At 45.1% G+C, this 18,493-nt stretch overlaps 1 protein-coding gene across 3 annotated transcripts in view; it reads left to right on the forward strand.

Annotated features, from left to right (window-relative positions):
- Positions 1-12,004: 12,004 nt before the first annotated feature.
- zdhhc20b (zDHHC palmitoyltransferase 20b) overlaps positions 12,005-18,493 on the forward strand; it is a 75,071-nt gene continuing 68,582 nt past the window's right edge. For all 3 annotated transcript variants that reach the window (XM_078402430.1, XM_078402432.1, XM_078402431.1), the window contains exon 1: positions 12,005-12,123. In XM_078402430.1, coding sequence (XP_078258556.1) covers positions 12,006-12,123 — 118 coding nt within the window. In that variant the 5' untranslated portion in view covers position 12,005. The remainder of the gene's footprint in view (positions 12,124-18,493) is intronic.

Genomic DNA, 18,493 nt, shown 5'->3' on the forward strand with positions numbered 1-18,493 from the left:
CCAATTTCCGGCGGGCCTCACTATGGCACTGGAGGAGGCCCATGACAGAAAGGTCAGACTGGGAGTGGGAGGGGGAGTTAAAGTGCTTGGCCACCGGGAGATCAGTTTTGTTAATGCGGACCGAGCGCAGGTGTTCAGCGAAGCGATCGCCGAGCCTGCGCTTGGTTTCGCCGATATAAATAAGTTGACATCTAGAGCAGCGGATGCAATAGATGAGGTTGGAGGAGGTGCAGGTGAACCTCTGTCTCACCTGGAAAGACTGTTTGGGTCCTTGGATGGAGTTGAGGGGGGGGGTAAAGGGACAGGTGTTGCATCTCGTGCGGTTGCAGGGGAAAGTGCCCGGGGTTGGGGTGGTTTGGGTAGGAAGGGACGAGTGGACCAGGGAGTTACGGAGGGAACGGTCTCTGCGGAACGCAGAGAGGGGAGGGGATGGGAAGATATGGCCAGTGGTGGGGTCCCGTTGTAGGTGACGGAAATGTTGGTGGATGATATGTTGGATCCGCTGGCTGGTGGGGTGGAAGGTGAGAACGAGGGGGATCCTGTCCTTGTTGCGAGTGGGGGGAGGGGGAGCAAGAGCGGAGCTGCGGGATGTAGAAGAGACCCTAGTGAGAGCCTCATCTATAATGGAGGAGGGGAAGCCCCGTTTTCTGAAGAACGAGGACATCTCGGAAGCCCTAGTGTGAAACACCTCATCCCGGGCGCAGATGCGGCGTAGACGGAGGAATTGGGAGTAGGGGATAGACTTTTTGCAGAGGACCGGGTGGGAAGAAGTGTAGTCCAGATAGCTGTGCGAGTCGGTGGGTTTGTAGTAAATGTCCGTCACTAGTCTGTCTCCTGTGATGGAGATGGTGAGGTCCAGAAACGGGAGGGAGATGTCAGAGATAGTCCAGGTAATGGTGTTAGGTAAACTGTTGGGACTGAAGGCAGATAAATCCCCAGGGCTTGATGGTCTGCATCCCAGAGTACTCAAGGAGGTGGCCCTAGAAATCATGGATGCATTGGTGATCATTTTCCAATGTTTTCTCGACTCTTGGTCAGTTCTTGTGGACTGGAGAGTACCCAATGTAACTACTTTTTAAGAAAGGAGGGAGAGAGAAAACAGGGAATTATAAACTAGTTAGTCTTACATCGGTAGTGGGGAAGATGCTTGAGTCGATTATTAAAGATTAAAGATTCAAGATTCAATTTATTGTCACATGTACCAATTAAGGTACAGTGAAATTTGAGTTACCATACAGCCATACTAATTAAAAAGCAACAAGACACACAGCCACATAAAATAAAATTGAACATAAACATCCACCACAGCGGACTCCACATTCCTCATTATGATGGAATCATCTTGAGGAATTATCATGAGTTTAATCAGCTTCCTCTTTGCTCACCCGTGGTCGCCGCTGCCAACTGTCCAAGCCCTCGCGTCGGGATGATCGAATTCCCGCGTCGGAACGGTTGACAAACTCTCCGCGGCATGGAATTCCCGAGTCGGCCTCTTCTTACCAGAGACTGCGAGCTACCCGATGTTAAAGTCCATAGGCCCCACGGTTGGAGCTCTCCACAGTCGATCCTCGGCAAAGGATCGCAGCTCCCGATGTTAAAGTCCGCGCTGCGCCCACGGCTTGAAGCGCCGGTCCGGTCTCCAGGAAAGGTCGCCAACTCCTCGATATTAGGCCGCAGTGGGGACGGAGATCCGATAAGGAGAAAATCACATCTCCATCGAGGTAAGAGATTGAAAAAATGTTTCCTCCAATTCCCCTCCCCACCCCCCACATAAAACAAACCAAGAAACACTAACACATACTTTTACCACATAATTAAAATAACAAAAACAGAATAAAGGACAGACAGACTTTTGGCGAGGCAGCCAGTGCTGGTGGCGCCACCCAGTGGATTGATGTTATAGCAGCGCATTTGGAAAGCAGTAGCAGGATCGGTCAGTCAGCATGGATTTATGAAGGGGAAATCAAGCCTGACTAATCCACTGGAATCTTTTGAGGATATAACAAGTAGAATGGTTAAGAGAGCCACAGCGGTGTATCTGGACTTTCAAAAAGCCTTTGACAAGATCCCACACAAGAGATTACTGTGCAAAATTAGAGCATATGGTATTGGGGGTAGGGTATTGACAAGATAGAGAACTGGTTGGCAGACAGGAAGCAAAGTGTAGGAATTACTACTCTTTTACCCCTCCCCACAAACTCCTCCCACTGAATCCCTTTCACTCCTTTTGTTCACTATCTGCTCCCTTTGTCATTCCCTTCTCCCACAACCATTCAATGCAATTTTTCACCTTCCATTTCCATCAGATTACAGAATCTGCACGCTTCTATTTTCCATTTATAATTCCCTGCCTCTGTTGCTATCTCCACTCTTGTCTCCCCCACCTGACTTATCTGCCATCTATTCCTTCATCATCTCTATCCAACTATTGTCCACTAGGTCTTGCCACCCCACTCTCCCCCACCTCTTTATACTGCCTCTTACTCAGATCTTTCAGTGTAGATTAAGTGTCTAAATCTGAAATGGCAACTGTCCATTTCCTTCTACAGGTGCTGCCTGACTGGCTGTTCCACCAGCTGCTCTCTTGATTTTTGCTAAAGCTGAGTAATCCTGATAGGATCCAAACTAAGGTACGTGTGTCCGTGCATGCATACAAGTGATGGCATTTATCACCAACCCATAAAGCAAACAGCTAGATTTATGAAAATGTTAGGACATTGTCAATAAGGTTTGAGACTTGGAGAAGAGAGATTAATTCAAACCTTGGTATTTACTTTGCAGATAATAAGAAACTGCAATGAAATCAGACCTTTGCTTCAGATTCATAGACCCTACAATCAAGAAGAAACAGAGACACCACGGCACAAAGTTAACAGGACAACAACTTCAGGAGCTGAACAAAAATTTTCAAGGAAATAATAATAATAATAATAATAATAATAATAATAATAATAATAATAATCCTTTTTATTCATCCCACAACGGGGAAATTTGCAGGGTTACAGCAGCAAAGTGGATAGCAAAAATAAATAAGCATTCATTAAAAAATAACATAATGGTAATTGTCTTTATTTACTGGTCTGCTGGGAGCAGTGCTGATTGTGCAATTTGACGGCAGCAGGAAGGAAGGACCTTCGATATCTCTCCTTCACACACTTGGGGTGAAGAAATCTGTCACTGAAGGAGCTGCTCAGTGCAGTGACAGTGTCCTGCATGGGGTGGGAGGAGTCGTCCAGCAGTGATGATAGCTTTGCCATCATCCTCCTCTCTCCCATCGCCTGCACTGAGTCGAGGGGGCATCCCAGGACAGAGCTGCCCTTCTTGATCAGTTTATCAAGTCTCTTTCTGTCAGCAGTTGAGATGCTGCTGCTCCAGCAGACCATTCCATAGAAAATTATATTCAACAAGAGAGGGTATCACAGCAGAGATAAAAATTAACTGGGGGTCTGATAACAGTCACTGGTGTGAAATGGTGAGCAGTTTGTCCCTCCACAACTGCAGTCTGACTTGCTGAATACTTCCAGCCTTTTCCTCTCCAGTTCAAATTTCCCTCTTTTATTTTTATTAATAAGGTGTCCTGAGTGATTGAAAATAAACTGTTCTAATTATAGTAAATGCCCAAATTGCATGTACTGTTTGGTCTCATTTTGGTGAACATGGCATACCTGTCCAATTTTCCACATTGTTGAATAAATGCCACTATTAAAATTGTGTTAGAACAGCTTTACTAATGGCACTGATAGCCTGCGATAGAACACAACTTTGAACACTTCAGCCAGGATGCTGCCAGGATCTTTAACCTGTGCTATGTCCAGTGTGGTAAGCAGTTTTGTGATGCAATACAAAATGAATTGAACTGATGAAAATTGAATCAGTGAAGTGGTTGCCAAAGGAGGAGGCAGAATTTTTTTTTTTTAGATGAAGCGGATCATTCAGCTTTAACTTTTGCATGCATGTCCTAACATTGAAGATGGGGATTGGAACCTCTTCCTCCAGGTGGTTTAATTGATCACCACCATTCACAGTAGATAGTTACAGAGCTGTGGCCCAATCCATTGGTTTGAGGATCACTTAAATCTGCTACTGTAGCTGTGTATAGATTCAAGTGGTCAGCACCTCAATTTCTGTCAGACCTGGTGTTCACTTGTACACTCCTCATTGAACCAAGATTGGTCATCTGCCCTAATTGTGATCTGGAGATCACAAGATCATTGAATATGATGCAATGCAGTTCTAGTGTTGATGATGGCCCATTATACCTCTGGACATTCAATTTTAAGAACCGTTTCTATTTTAATCTATTCCATATTTAATCAAAATTTAAAGAATACTATTTTTAGCCAACCACTAACGAATAACATATTATTTGTTTGTTAATACGAAGATGCAAAACATGTTGAAACTTGCTAATGTAATATGTTAAGCCATTCCACCATTTGTCATCATCACCAAGATGAAAATGATATGTAGCCTACATATGTCTGGGGATATGTTTCCCCATACAACAACAATAGTCTTCACAATGTAAAGCTTGATATTAATTGGCCCTTGTTGTGTTGACTTCTGGTTTAGGTATCTTCGTTCCCAAGTTACCTACCACAACACTCATCGCATTCTTTCAAGCTACAGATGAAATGAAAGGCTCCTACACCATTCAGAAATACTCACTACCCACATAAAACTGAAATGCAAAGATTCTTTTTCATTTGTTATTATTCTAATTAGATAATCCTGCCAAAAACAGAGTCTGAATAGCTAAACACCCACAATCTTTCACAAACAGAGAAGAAAGCTGATTTCATTCATTTCAGCAAGATCAGTTAATAATTAGAAGTTATTTGTACTCCATACCTATTTGTGATTGTGTGAAAGAGAGGGATCTATCTATAAATCTATATACTAAAACTCGCATGTGTTTGTTTGTTCCTGAACTACAGCCAAAACGGTACACGATAGCGCGACAATTTTAGGCCCACCTTACTCACCGTCGTCCCTTTGGTGCTAATGGAAGAGGTTTCATTGAAATCGATATAATATTTTTAAAGTTATTCACATTTAAAAGTTAAAATCAAGGGAGGGGGGAGGATAAGGGGGGATGGAGTGGGGGTGGGGAAAGGGGAGGGGTAGGGAAAGGGGAGGGGTAGGGAAAGGGGAGGGAGAGGGGGTGGGTAGGGCAGGGGGTGGGGAGAGTAGGGGAGGGGCGGGGGAGAGGGGGAGCGGGGAGGGGAGGAGGAAGTGGGGGTGGGGAGTGGGGGAAGGGGAGTGGGGGAAGGGGGGATGGGAGTGAGGGGAGAAGAGAAGTGGGGCGGAGAGGGTGCTGCACCAATGCAGGAGAGGTTTGGGCCCAATGGGTCCACTTGATCTGATCTAATCAATCAATCAATCTATCTATCAAAACTCTCGTTTGTTATCTTGTTTGTGACTGAACTTCAGCCAAAACGGTACACGACAGCGCAATAATTTTAGGCCCACCTTACTCACCATTGTCACTTTAGTGATAATGCAAGTAGTTTTATTAAAATCGGTTATATATTTAAAGTTATTCACATTTTTAAGTTTAAAAGGGGAGGGGGAGGGGGGAAGGGGGAGTGGGGGAGAAGGGAGAGGGGGTTGAGGAGAAAGGGGGGGAGGACAGGGTGCTGCACCAATGCAGGAGAGGTTTGGGCTCAACGGGTCCACTTGGTCTAGTATATTACTAAAACTCTCTGTCCGTGTGTATGTGCACACTATAACTTTGGTGCTTCACACAGCCAAAACGGTACACCGTAGCGCCACAATTTGCGCACCACGTTACTCACCATTATCCTGGGCATATTATGTAACAAATCTCATTCAAACTGAAGCTACATTTTTAAAGCTACAGACATTTAAAAATTTTAAAATTCACTTTCTAACCCATTTCCTGAAACTCCTCAGCGTCTGACGTCACAATGCTCCACGTTCGACTTCATTTGCTCCTCACTCGCCAAAACAAGATGACCACCACCCGCGCCGCCGCCCACCCGCGCTCAGTCGTTCCCTCGCCCCTCTCCTACACGATAGCGCGACAATTTTAGGCTGACCTTACTCACCATTGGCCTGCGGTTCAAATGATTGTTATATTTTTATTTATTTTTTCGCTTTTTAAACTTTAAAAAAACACTTTTAAAACTTTAATAAATTTTATTGGTTCTACCACATGGGGTCTGGCGCGTCCTGATTGACCACCTCTGTGTTTGACGTCACAATGGGAACCCCACGTGGGGTCTGGCACGTCCTGTTTCGGGTTGGCACCTTTCTTTAGACTGAGCCTAAAGTAGGAACCTGACCCACAACGTCACCTGTGCATTCTCTCCAAAGATCCCACCTGACCATTGACTTCCTCCAGCACTTTGCAATTACAGGTACCTGAAATTATTATTTTTCCCTCTCTGGAGTATTCATGCATGCAAAACAAAGCTTTTCAAAGTACATAATACACCAAAACCAAACCTAAACCATTTTCTGTTTTATTTCAGATTTCCAGCATCTGCAGATTTTATTTTCATCTAATAATAAGATGTCTCCTTTTATGCTGCCATTTTTGTGCTATTAGCCATTTATCCTTCAGGGAGGTATGCTCGGTCTGGGTGGCAGGGGTGCACTGTTCTTTCTCAGGCCTCAATTGATGGAACGCTGCCTGACCCAACTGCAGGAACCCATCTAACTAGCCCCCAGACTGCCCATCCCACCAGCCTAAAGACAGCCCCTCGCCAGCAGGGTGGCTGACAACTGGGGGCAATCCAACACACCCACCATTATGAGTCCCTGGCACTAAGTGCAGTACCCACAAATCCTTAGCTCACTTGCCTCTCCACCACCTTTCCAGACTGACCGTCCAGTAGAGTGCGCTTGTATGACAGACTCATTGGGTGAGGAAATGAACACATCCAGACTAAGCATTGAAATAGTCATCGAGTCATACAGCACAGAAACAGATTCTTCAACGTAACTCGTCCATGCTGAGATGCCCCATCTAAGCTAGTCCCATTTGCCCTTGACTGGCCCTTTTAAACATAGAAAATAGGTGCAGGAGTAGGCCATTCGGCCCTTCGAGCCTGCACCGCCATTCAATATGATCATGGCTGATCATCCAGCTCAATAACCTGTACCTGCCTTCTCCCCATACCCCCTGATCCCTTTAGCCACAAGGGCCACATCTAACTCCCTCTTAAATATAGCCAATGAACTGGCCTCAACTACCTTCTGTGGCAGAGAATTCCACAGACTCACCACTCTCTGTGTGAAGAAATGTTTTCTCATCTCGGTCCTAAAAGACTTCCCCCTTATCCTTAAGCTGTGACCCCTGGTTCTGGACTCCCCCAACATCGGGAACAATCTTCCCGCATCTAGCCTCTCCAACCCCTTAAGAATTTTATATGTTTCTATAAAATCCCCCCTCAGTCTTCTAAATTCCAGCGAGTACAAGCCTAGTCTATCCAGTCTTTCTTCATATGAAAGTCCCGCCATCCCAGGGATCAATCTGGTGAACCTTCTCTGTACTCCCTCTAAGGCAAGAACGTCTTTCCTCAGATTAGGAGACCAAAACTGCACACAATACTCCAGGTGCGGTCTCACCAATGCCCTGTACAACTGCAGTAGAACCTCCCTGCTCCTAAACTCAAATCCTCTTGCTATGAATGCCAACATACCATTCGCCTTCTTCACTGCCTGCTGCACCTGCACGCTTGCCTTCAATGACTGGTGCACCATGACACCCAGGTCACGTTGCATCTCCCCCTCTCCTAATCGGTCACCATTCAGGTAATACTCTGCTTTCCTGTTCTTGCCGCCAAAGTGGATAACCTCACATTTATCCACATTATATTGCATCTGCCATGCATTTGCCCACTCGCCCAATCTATCCAAGTCGCTCTGCAGCCTCCTAGCATCCTCCTCGCAGCTAACACTGCCACCCAGCTTCGTGTCATCCGCAAACTTTGAGATGTTGCATTCAATTCCCTCGTCCAAATCATTAATATACACTGTAAATAACTCGGGTCCCAGCACTGAGCCTTGCGGCACCCCACTAGTCACTGCCTGCCATTCCGAAAAGGACCCGTTTATTCCTACTCTTTGCTTCCTGTCCGCCAACCAATTTTCTATCCACCTCAACACTGAACCCTCAATACCGTGTGCTTTAAGTTTGTACACCAATCTCCTATGTGGGACCTTGTCGAAGGCCTTCTGAAAGTCCAGATACAACACATCGACTGGTTCTCCCTTATCCACTCTACTAGTTACATCCTCAAAAAATTCTATAAGATTCGTCAGACATGATTTGCCTTTTGTAAATCCATGCTGACTTTGTCCGATGATTTCACCACTTTCCAAATGTGATGCTATCACATCTTTAATAACTGACTAGCATTTTCCCCACTACCGATGTTAGGCTAACTGGTCTATAATTCCCCGTTTTCTCTCTCCCTCCCTTTTTAAAAAGTGGGGTTACATTAGCTACCCTCCAGTCCTCAGGAACTACTCCAGAATCTAAAGAGTTTTGAAAAATTATCACTAATGCATCCACTAATTCTGAGGCTACTTCCTTAAGCACTCTGGGATGCAGCCTATCTGGCCCTGGGGATTTATCTGCCTTTAATCCATTTAATTTACCTAACACCACTTCCCGACTAACCTGGATTTCCCTCAGTTCCTCGATCTCATTAGACCCCCGGTCCCCGCTATTTCCGGCAGACTGTTTATGTCTTCCTTAGTGAAGACAGAACCAAAGTAGTTGTTCAATTGGTCTGCCATCTCCTTGTTCCCTATGATCAATTCACCTGTTTCCGACTGCAAGGGACCGACATTTGTGTTAACTAATCTTTTTCTCTTCACATATCTATAAAAGCTTTTGCAGTCAGTTTTTATGTTCCTTGCCAGTTTTCCCCTCATAATCTATTTTCCCTTTCCTAATTAAGCCCTTTGTCCTCCTCTGCTGGACTCTGAATTTCTCCCAGTCCTCTGGTATGCTACTTTTTCCTGGCTAATCTGTATGCTTCATCTTTTGTTTTAATACTATCCTTGACTTCCCTTGTTAGCCACGGATGCACTACCTTTCCTGGTTTGTTCTTTTGCCAAACTGGGATGAACACTTGCTGTAGTTCATCCATGCAACCTTTAAATGCCTTCCATTACATGTCCACCGTCAACCCTTTCAGCATCAATTGCCAGTCTATCTTGGACAATTCACGCCTCATACCCTCAAAGTTACCTTTCTTTAAGTTCAGAACACTTGTTTCTGTATTGACTTTGTCACTCTCCATCCTAATGAAGAACTCCACCATATTATGATCACTCTTGCCCAAGGGGCCTCGCACAACAAGACTGCTAACTAACCCTTCCTCATTGAGTATAGGAGCAAAGAGGTCCTTCTACAGATGTACCGGGCCCTGGTGAGACCGCACCTGGAGTACTGTGTGCAGTTTTGGTCTCCAAATTTGAGGAAGGATATTCTTGCTATTGAGGGCGTGCAGCGTAGATTCACTAGGATAATTCCCGGAATGGCGGGACTGTCGTATGTTGAAAGGCTGGAGCAATTAGGCTTGTATACACTGGAATTTAGAAGGATGAGGGGGGATCTTATTGAAACATATAAGATAATTAGGGGATTGGACACATTAGAGGCAGGAAACATGTTCCCAATGTTGGGGGAGTCCAGAACAAGGGGCCACAGTTTAAGAATAAGGGGTAGGCCATTTAGAACGGAGATGAGGAAGAAATTTTTCAGTCAGAGAGTGGTGAAGGTGTGGAATTCTCTGCCTCAGAAGGCAGTGGAGGCCAGTTCGTTGGATGCTTTCAAGAGAGAGCTGGATAGAGCTCTTAAGGATAGCGGAGTGAAGGGGTATGGGGAGAAGGCAGGAACGGGGTACTGATTGAGAGTGATCAGCCATGATCGCATTGAATGGCGATGCTGGCTCGAAGGGCTGAATGGCCTACTCCTGCACCTATTGTCTATTGTCTATTGTCTATTACTCAATACCCAGTCTAGAATGGCCTGCTCTCTCGTTGGTTCCTCGACATGTTGGTTTAGAAAATCTCTAATCTTTTCCTATCCACAGCATGGCACGTACCTGTCCAGATGTCTTTTAAATGTTGTTATAGTAGTTGCTTCAACTACTTTCTCTGGCAGCTTGTTCAACATTTTCACCAAAATGTGGGCGAAAATGTTGCCCCTCAGGTTCCTATTAAATCTTGTCCTTCTCACCTTAAACCTATGTCCTCTGGTTCTTGATTCCTATTCTGAGTAAAAGACTCTGTGTATTCACCCTGTGCATCTATTCCCCTCACGATTTTACACACCTTACGACAAGATCGCCTCTCAGCTTCCTGTACTGTACTCCAAAGAATAATGTCGTAGCCTGTCCAACAAGTTGCTTAATTATCACATGTACTGACAACTGAACAATTCTTACTTGCAACAGCTTATTGAAAGATACAGCATGGAAACAGGCTCCTCGGCCCACCCATGTTACCTCACCTTCTCCTCCAAGAGTGCAATTAACTTACAAACCCTGCACATCATTCGCTGAAAGGAAGCATGCAGGTACAGCAGGCAGTGAAGAAAGCCAATGGAATGTTGGCCGTCATAACAAGAGGAGTTGAGTATAGGAGCAAAGAGGTCCTTCTGCAGTTGTACAGGGCCCTAGTGAGACCGCACCTGGAGTACTGTGTGCAGTTTTGGTCTCCAAATTTGAGGAAGGATATTCTTGCAATTGAGGGCGTGCAGTGTAGGTTTACTAGGTTAATTCTCGGAATGGCGGGACTGTCGTATGTTGAAAGACTGGAGCGACTAGGCTTGTATACACTGGAATTTAGAAGGATGAGAGGGGATCTTACATAGAAACATAGAAAATAGGTGCAAGAGTAGGCCATTCAGCCCTTCGAGCCTGCACCGCCATTCAATATGATCATGGCTGATCATCCAGCTCAGTAACCTGTACCTGCCTTCTCTCCATACCCCTTGATACGTTTATCGAAACGTATAAGATTATTAAGGGGTTGGACACATTAGAGGCAGGAAACATGTTCCCAATGTTGGGGGAGTCCAGAACATGGGGCCACAGTTTAAGAATAAGGGGTAGGCCATTTAGAACAGAGATGAGGAAAAACCTTTTCAGTCAGAGAGTTGTGAATCTGTGGAATTCTCTGCCTCAGAGGGCAGTGGAGGCCAATTCTCTGAATACATTCAAGAGAGAGCTAGATAGAGCTCTTAAGGATAGCGGAGTCAGGGGGTATGGGGAGAAGGCAGGAATGGGGTACTGATTGAGAATGATCAGCCATGATCACATTGAATGGCGGTGCTGGCTCGAAGGGCCGAATGGCCTACTCCTGCACCTATTGTCTATTGTGTGGATGGAAACCGGAACACTCGGGGAAGCCCACGTGGTCATTGGGGATATGTGCAAATTGCATATAGACAGCAGCCGAGGCCCCAGGTAGGATCGAACCCGTGTCTCTGGCGCAGAGAGGCAACAGCTCTGCCAGCTGCGCTACTGTGTACCTCCAGAGATGCTGCCAAAACCCACCGAGTTACTCCAGAACTTTCTGTTCTAATTAAATTCTTACTTGTAGCACCTTAACAGGCCCATAAAGTCAATAACACACGGATAGATAGATAACATTTTTTAAATGTTCTTTTTTTTTACACCGCGAAAACCGCATTTTCTACAAAAGCAATCATCGTTCAACTAGAATACTTTTCATACAACACGCTTCAGAACTTCAAGCGCTCAAAAAAAAAGCCTCAAGGTACAACGTTATTCGTTGCCTGTAATCAACGGTGCTGCGCCCAATGTTTCTCCGGCGTGATCCATCACCTTCAGCTGTCAGACAGCGCAGAGCCGCCGCCATCGCCATCGCCACCGCCCCGGTCTGCGTCGCCCGCATCGTGGTGGTTGCCAGGCAACGGTCCCGCCCGTTGGCAGTGCGCGCGTGCGCACTGACGGTTCCTGCGAGGATTCCGGGTGGGTGGGAGGGTTGGGAACAAGATGGCGCCGACTAACGTCCTGAGATGTTGTCAACGGGTAGTCGGCTGGATCCCCGTCATTTTCATCACACTCGTTTTCTGCTGGTCTTACTACGCTTACGTGATTGAATTATGCGTGTGTGAGTAAAAGATAAACGCGCGTGGGGTCGGTCGCCGTTCCGCACCTATTGCATTACAGTCGCGGCGGCGGTATGAGGAGGAAGTAGCCGTGTCGGTCTCCCACTCCCAGCCCTCGGCAGAGGAGAGCTCGGGTTCAGCAGCAGATACCTGCTACTCGACCACTGGCAACTCCCGAGCAATCCGTCCAGTTGTAAGTGGCTGCAACAACTGTCCTGAGAATCTGATTAGTTTAATCCGAACGCCAGATTTTTATCCAATTCTAATCGCCACCTGAAGAATCGTTTTTGTTCATTTTTCAAAATACATACTCGGTAACGACGCGAACAAAAAGAACTTCATGTGGCGTAGAGTGTGCTCTTTTGTTTTTTGCCTCGGGTAAAAGAGTGATCTCATAGATCAGGAAATACGGGTTCATTATGTGTCGTATAACCTGTCCTGGCTTTGTGGGATAACAGTCTTTCATTTGTAGCTCATAACTTCTGGGTCAGGAAGTACTGAACTACAACTGATTTCCCCTGCAGATTTCTCAACGAGCTGCTGTTTTTTCTTCTTCCTTGCCTTAAAATGTTTCCAAATTGCCAGTTAGCTTAAATAACATCTGACATCCCTCCTTTACCAGAATTAAACTTGCTGTGTTCTTTCCCCCAATTAAACAATTCTTTTTATTCACAAAGTGCTGGAGTAACTCAGCAGGTCAGGCAGCATCTCGGGAGAGAAGGAATGGGTGACGTTTCGGGTCGAGACCCTTCTTCAGACTTTTCTTTACTCATTAAACAATTCTTTACTCATTATGTTATTTTTTTCCCTTAATACAAATATACAAATAATTACTAAACAACTATAACTATAGTCTACAGCACAAAATCATCGAATCTTTTGGGAACTCTCCTTTCACGTCGTGGTCTACCAGCTGGCACAAGAACATCAGAGTCTGTTGAATCTGCTAAAGTGTTGTCACCCAGACACTGTCTCTGCTCACCACCTGCATCGCAGCGTGCTGCCTCTGGAACTCTGGTCACCACCTCAGGAATCCTGGTTGGCTCAGAAACACTGATCTTCACCTCAGGGATGTCTGCTGGTCCCTCTGAATCGATAACTCTCGGTGGACTTTGGCCCTCGATTCGAGTGTCTCTCGACATGTACTTTTTTACATTCGATGTATTCCTCTTGTACATAACACCTTCTGGAGACTTGACTGTCACCCTGCTACCGCTCCTCGATACAACATTGTGCGGCTGGCAATGGTATGGAGTGTCCATCTTACCGCCATCATCTCGCCTCACAAGTACGTCATCACCAGGCATTATTTCTGAGTATGTGGCTCCTCGTTTCAAGTCGGCATACCATTTTGCCGCACCTTTCTTTTCGGCATCATGGTCTCTCAGCTCCTGGTCTTCTGTGACCTCTCATACTTCTGGCATTTTAGTGCGAATTTTCCTTCCAAACAAGGCTTCTGCCGGGCTTTTCCCAGTCATTGAGTGAGCGATCGCCCGATATACAGCTACGTATGCTAGCAGCGCCTCCTTCCAATTTTTCCCTTCGGCATGAGCGATTCGTATCCTCTTCTCTATGGACTGATTTTGTCTCTCGACTTCTCCATTAGCCTGTGGCCATTTAGGAGTCACTCTATGATGATGAATACCGGTGGTTCTCATGTACTCAGCAAATGTCTCGGACACAAACTGTGGTCCATTGTCGGAGTACAATGTAACAGGCAACCCATGTCTGGCGAAAATCTCTGCCAATGCCTGTACAGTCTTTTCTGTCGTAGTTGACTTCATCACCGCATATTCATAGTATCTGCTGTAGTAGTCTACCACTACCATAATTGATTCACCTGTTGGAAGTGGTCCTAGAAAGTCAACAGCTACGTTGACCCATGGTCCTGTTGGCAATTTCGTACTTCTAATTGGTTCTGGTGGGTTGCTCCTGCTTGTGATTTGGCATCCGTGGCAAGTCCTGACAAATTTTTCGGCATCTCTGTCTCAACCTGGCCACCACACTTTGCTCCGCAAATTTTGTTTGGTACCAACGATGCCTAAATGTGCCTCATGAGCTAATGACACGATCCTTGCTCGTAGTGCCTGCGGGATCACCAATCTGTTACCTCTAAGCACACACTGACCAATCACACAAAATTCATCTTTTATGGGAACATATGCTTTGTAAGGGCATTGGTCCCATTGCCCACTATAAATATGCTTTCTGATATCTTTAAGTTCAGGGTCATGTTCTGATTCCCTTTCGACTTCCCTCGTTGTCACGGCTCTTGGCGTTGACTGAATTGCAACGAAGCGCACAAAGTTTTCTGCTTCCATCCCTAGAGTGGATGTTACTCTCAGCTGTTCATCCTTCAACAGTCTCGACAGCGGGTCTGCAATGTTTACTTTTCCAGCGATGTGGACTACTTTGTACTTGTACTGTTGGAGTCTCAGCACCCAGCGTTCTATTCTGGCACAGGGCTTGGACCTTGTTGAATAGATCACTTCCAGCGGCTTGTGATCTGTAACAAGTTCAAATTCAATGCCGTACAAGTAAGCATGGAACCTTTCACAGGCCCACACGTCCCAGTGCTTCTTTCTCCGTTTGAGAATACCTTCTTTCCACGCTGGTTAAAGATCGACTGGCATATGCTATGATTCTGGTTCCATCAGCATGTGTCTGTACCAGCACAGCCCCCAAACCAACTGGACTAGCATCTGCTATGACTTTTGTTGGTGCAGCTGGATCATAATATCCAAGGGTTTCTGCACTCATTAGGCTCTGTTTCAGTGTATTGAAAGCCTGTCTCTGTTCATTTCCAAAATGGAACGGTATGTTTTTCCTGGTCAACTTTCTCAGCGGATCTGCCAGTGTAGCAAAATTTGGGATAAACTTTGCATAGTAATTAACCAGTCCTAGAAAGCTCCTCATCTCGGTTGCATTGTGAGGTTCACGTGCATCTGCAACATCTTTCACTTTAGCCGTTGCCGGGTTCAGCCCTTCACTTGTGAGTCTGTGTCCCATGAAATCCATCTCAGAGACGCCAAACTTGCACTTGTCTTCATTCACAGTGAGACCTGCTTTTTGAAGTCTAGTCAACACTAGCTTCAACCTCCTGTCATGTTCTTCACGAATTGATGCATGGACGATGATGTAATCTGATATGTTTGCTGCTCCTGGTACACCCTGAATCACTCTGTGGATTTCATACTGATAGATCTCAGGGGCAGCATTGATTCCAAACATCAGTCTTTTGTACCGGTACAATCCGCGGTGAGTGACAAATGTTGTCACCTCTCTTGACTCTGGATGTTATTTCCAATTGATATCCCCACTTGAGATCAATTTTGGAGAACACTTTACTAGTTGATAACTCTTGTAGGACTTCCTCGATCGTAGGAATTGGGTGTCTTTCTCTGATTATTGCTTCATTGGCTCTCCTCATGTCCACGCACAGTCTGATATCATTATTGGGTTTCGGCACTATCACTACTGGACCCATGGTGTTGAATGTTCAACTGGCTCGATAATGTCCTGATCAATCAACTCCTTGATTTTAGCTTCTACTTTTCCACGAAGACAAATGGCTTCTCCGCACTGGTTGTGCTATTGGCTTAACAGTTACATCAATGGCTAACTTCACTTGCCGGCCTCTCAATTTTCCAACTCCTTGGAACACAGAATGAAATTCCTGCTTCATGTCATCATATGACTGCACTGAATTGACATGCACTCCGATGTGAAGCACTCCCAGCTCTCGAGCTGTATTTCTGCTGAGCAGGGGTTCTCCTTTCTCCTCTATCACCATGAATTCTGCAACAGCTTTTCTATCTCCGACTTCTATGTCTGCCGTGAAGCATCCAATGGTCTGCAACGGTTCAGTTGCAGTGTATGGATATAACTTCCTACTACACCTCCTTGACATGCACTTGATTTTCTGCTGTTTCAAGCATTCCCACAGTGATCTGTCAATTACGTTGCAGTCGCTACCAGAATCTACAATCACTGGCACTGTAACACCTCCGATGGTCACTGCAACTTTTTCCAGATGGCTATCATTCAATGCAAACTGATAATCCCTTTTAATAGCATGCTCACCGTCCTCATCACTTCCGAAATCATCATCTGCGTGACGGACGTGACTCTTCTTTTTCTGCCACGGTCTGTCTATCTTGTCACTGGACTTCACTTTCTCCCTTGCCTTGGAAAATTCACTTTTGTAATCCCTTGTATTGTCCTTGGCCTTACTTTTACATTTCTTTGCAAAATGATCTTTGCCTCCACATTTCCTACACGTTCTACCTTTTGCTGGACAACATGCATCTTTCCCTACGTGACCCATGTTGCCACACCTGTAACACTCAATCTCAAGTTCAGGCTTACATCTTTGTCTCCCGTGGGACAACCAATTAACTTGCCCAGTCTTGGAATCTTTCAATTTCATGCTGTGAAACTGTCCCTCAACAGCTTCCAGTGCTGCCGCAATCGACAAAGCATCATTTAAGTTTAACTCACCGCCTTTTTCTAGCAGCCTTCTCCTGAGCTTGTCTGACCAGCAATGCTGGACAATCTGATCCAATATCTGGTTTTCCACATCAGCAGCCACATATTTGCATCCTACAGACACCTGTCTGAGTCTCGTGACAAATTGAACAACAGTTTCGCCCTCTTCCTGTGTTGTTTTGCGGAATAAATGGCGTTGAAATGTAGCATTCGGTACCACCACATAATGACTGTTCAATGCATCAACGGCTTTCTTATAGTCATCCTTCATTCCGGTGTCAGGGAGTGTTTTAAACATTTCTCGAACTGCAGGCCCCGCAGTGAAGAGAAGCAACGCTCTCCGCTGTGCCTTCTGCGCCGGCGTACTCTCATCAAGAAAGAGCCCGCGACTGTCGGCGTAGGCCTCGAATTCCTCCAGCCAAGCTTTCCATTTCACACTGACAGTACTCGCATCACCAGTCGGATCAAAGTGTGGAACTCCACGAAGTGCTAAGAAATCAGCTCCAGCGACAGCCATTACAACCTTTTTCTAACCCTTTTTTTTCCAGCAGGTAGTCTCGGATTCAGAATCCAAAATATCCAGAATATCCAAAATATCCTCGTCGCCAATGTCACATCTGTGTCTCAGATGTGTAATAATAAAGCAAACACATTCCGTGGTGATTACATTACTTAGTTTCTATGTTTATTGTTTCTCCTGACTGCGACCTTCCAGGCCTTGCAGCCCTCAGCACACACAACCAGATTTGCACAAACTTGGTATCACATCTGAACCTGTGAAGAACTTTGCATTCAGATGCTACCACAGATTACCTGTTTCTATCTCTGTAACAGAGGCAAACGGCACCCATCTGTAGCTGGAACTTGTATCACAGCTTGATTGAACTGTATACTGCCTTGACCGTATTGTAATTGTTTTGTCTATATTGTATTAGAGGTCAGTTTGTTTAAAATCAGTAGATTAGGTTTAGCTTGTTATGGATAAAGGTTTATCCTTTGTACTGTCCGCTGTGTGTGATTGCATCATCTGGACTGCTTTAATTTCGCTGTACTTTGTGTAGTGACAATAAAGGTTTTTTACATTTTACATTTACATTTGTACCCTTAGATTTGATTCCAGTACATCTATTTTCTGTAAACCTGAAATAATCTAAAACTGCACTTATCCTAACTCACCCCAATCCTGTTTCAGAACTAGGGGTCACAGTTTAAGAATAAGGGGTAGGCCATTTAGGACTGAGATGAGGAAATCTGTGGAATTCTCTGCCACAGAAGGCAGTGGAGGCCAATTCTTTGGATGTATTCAAGAGCGAGTTAGATATCACTCTTAGGGCTAATGGAATCAAGGGATATGGAGAGAAAGCCGGAAGAGGGTACTGATTTTGGATGATCAGCCATGATAATATTGAATGGCAGTGCTGACTCGAAGGGCCGAATGGCCTACTCCTGCACTTATTGTTTATTGTCTATTGTATTTTGTGCATTGTCTTCAAGTTATAGGTGATGAATGTTCATAATGTTGAACCTCCCCCAATGGATTCAATTTCTGAGATATTTGCTGTATGCATATAACATCCCCTTATCTACAACCCTTGTCTCTGCTCTTCTTCGTTTTGGCCTCCAGAGTATCACACATTTTTATTGCTAACGTCCTCAGTTTATATATTCCTATTGTAAAACTCCCCACCTGTATCTCTTTTTTAAAAGATGTCTTAAAACATAATTCTTTGAGTAAGTTTTTAGCTAGCTACTAATACTTCCTTGCATCAGCTGGTGTGAAATGTTGATAATGTTTATGTGAATTGTCTTTGTTAAAGTAGCTGTATGAGAGAAGTTTTCAAAGCTTGCATATTTCTTTAAAACTGCGGGCTAATTATATCTGTA

The sequence above is a fragment of the Rhinoraja longicauda genome, chromosome 7 (assembly GCF_053455715.1).
Source record: "Rhinoraja longicauda isolate Sanriku21f chromosome 7, sRhiLon1.1, whole genome shotgun sequence".
NCBI lineage: Eukaryota > Metazoa > Chordata > Chondrichthyes > Rajiformes > Arhynchobatidae > Rhinoraja > Rhinoraja longicauda.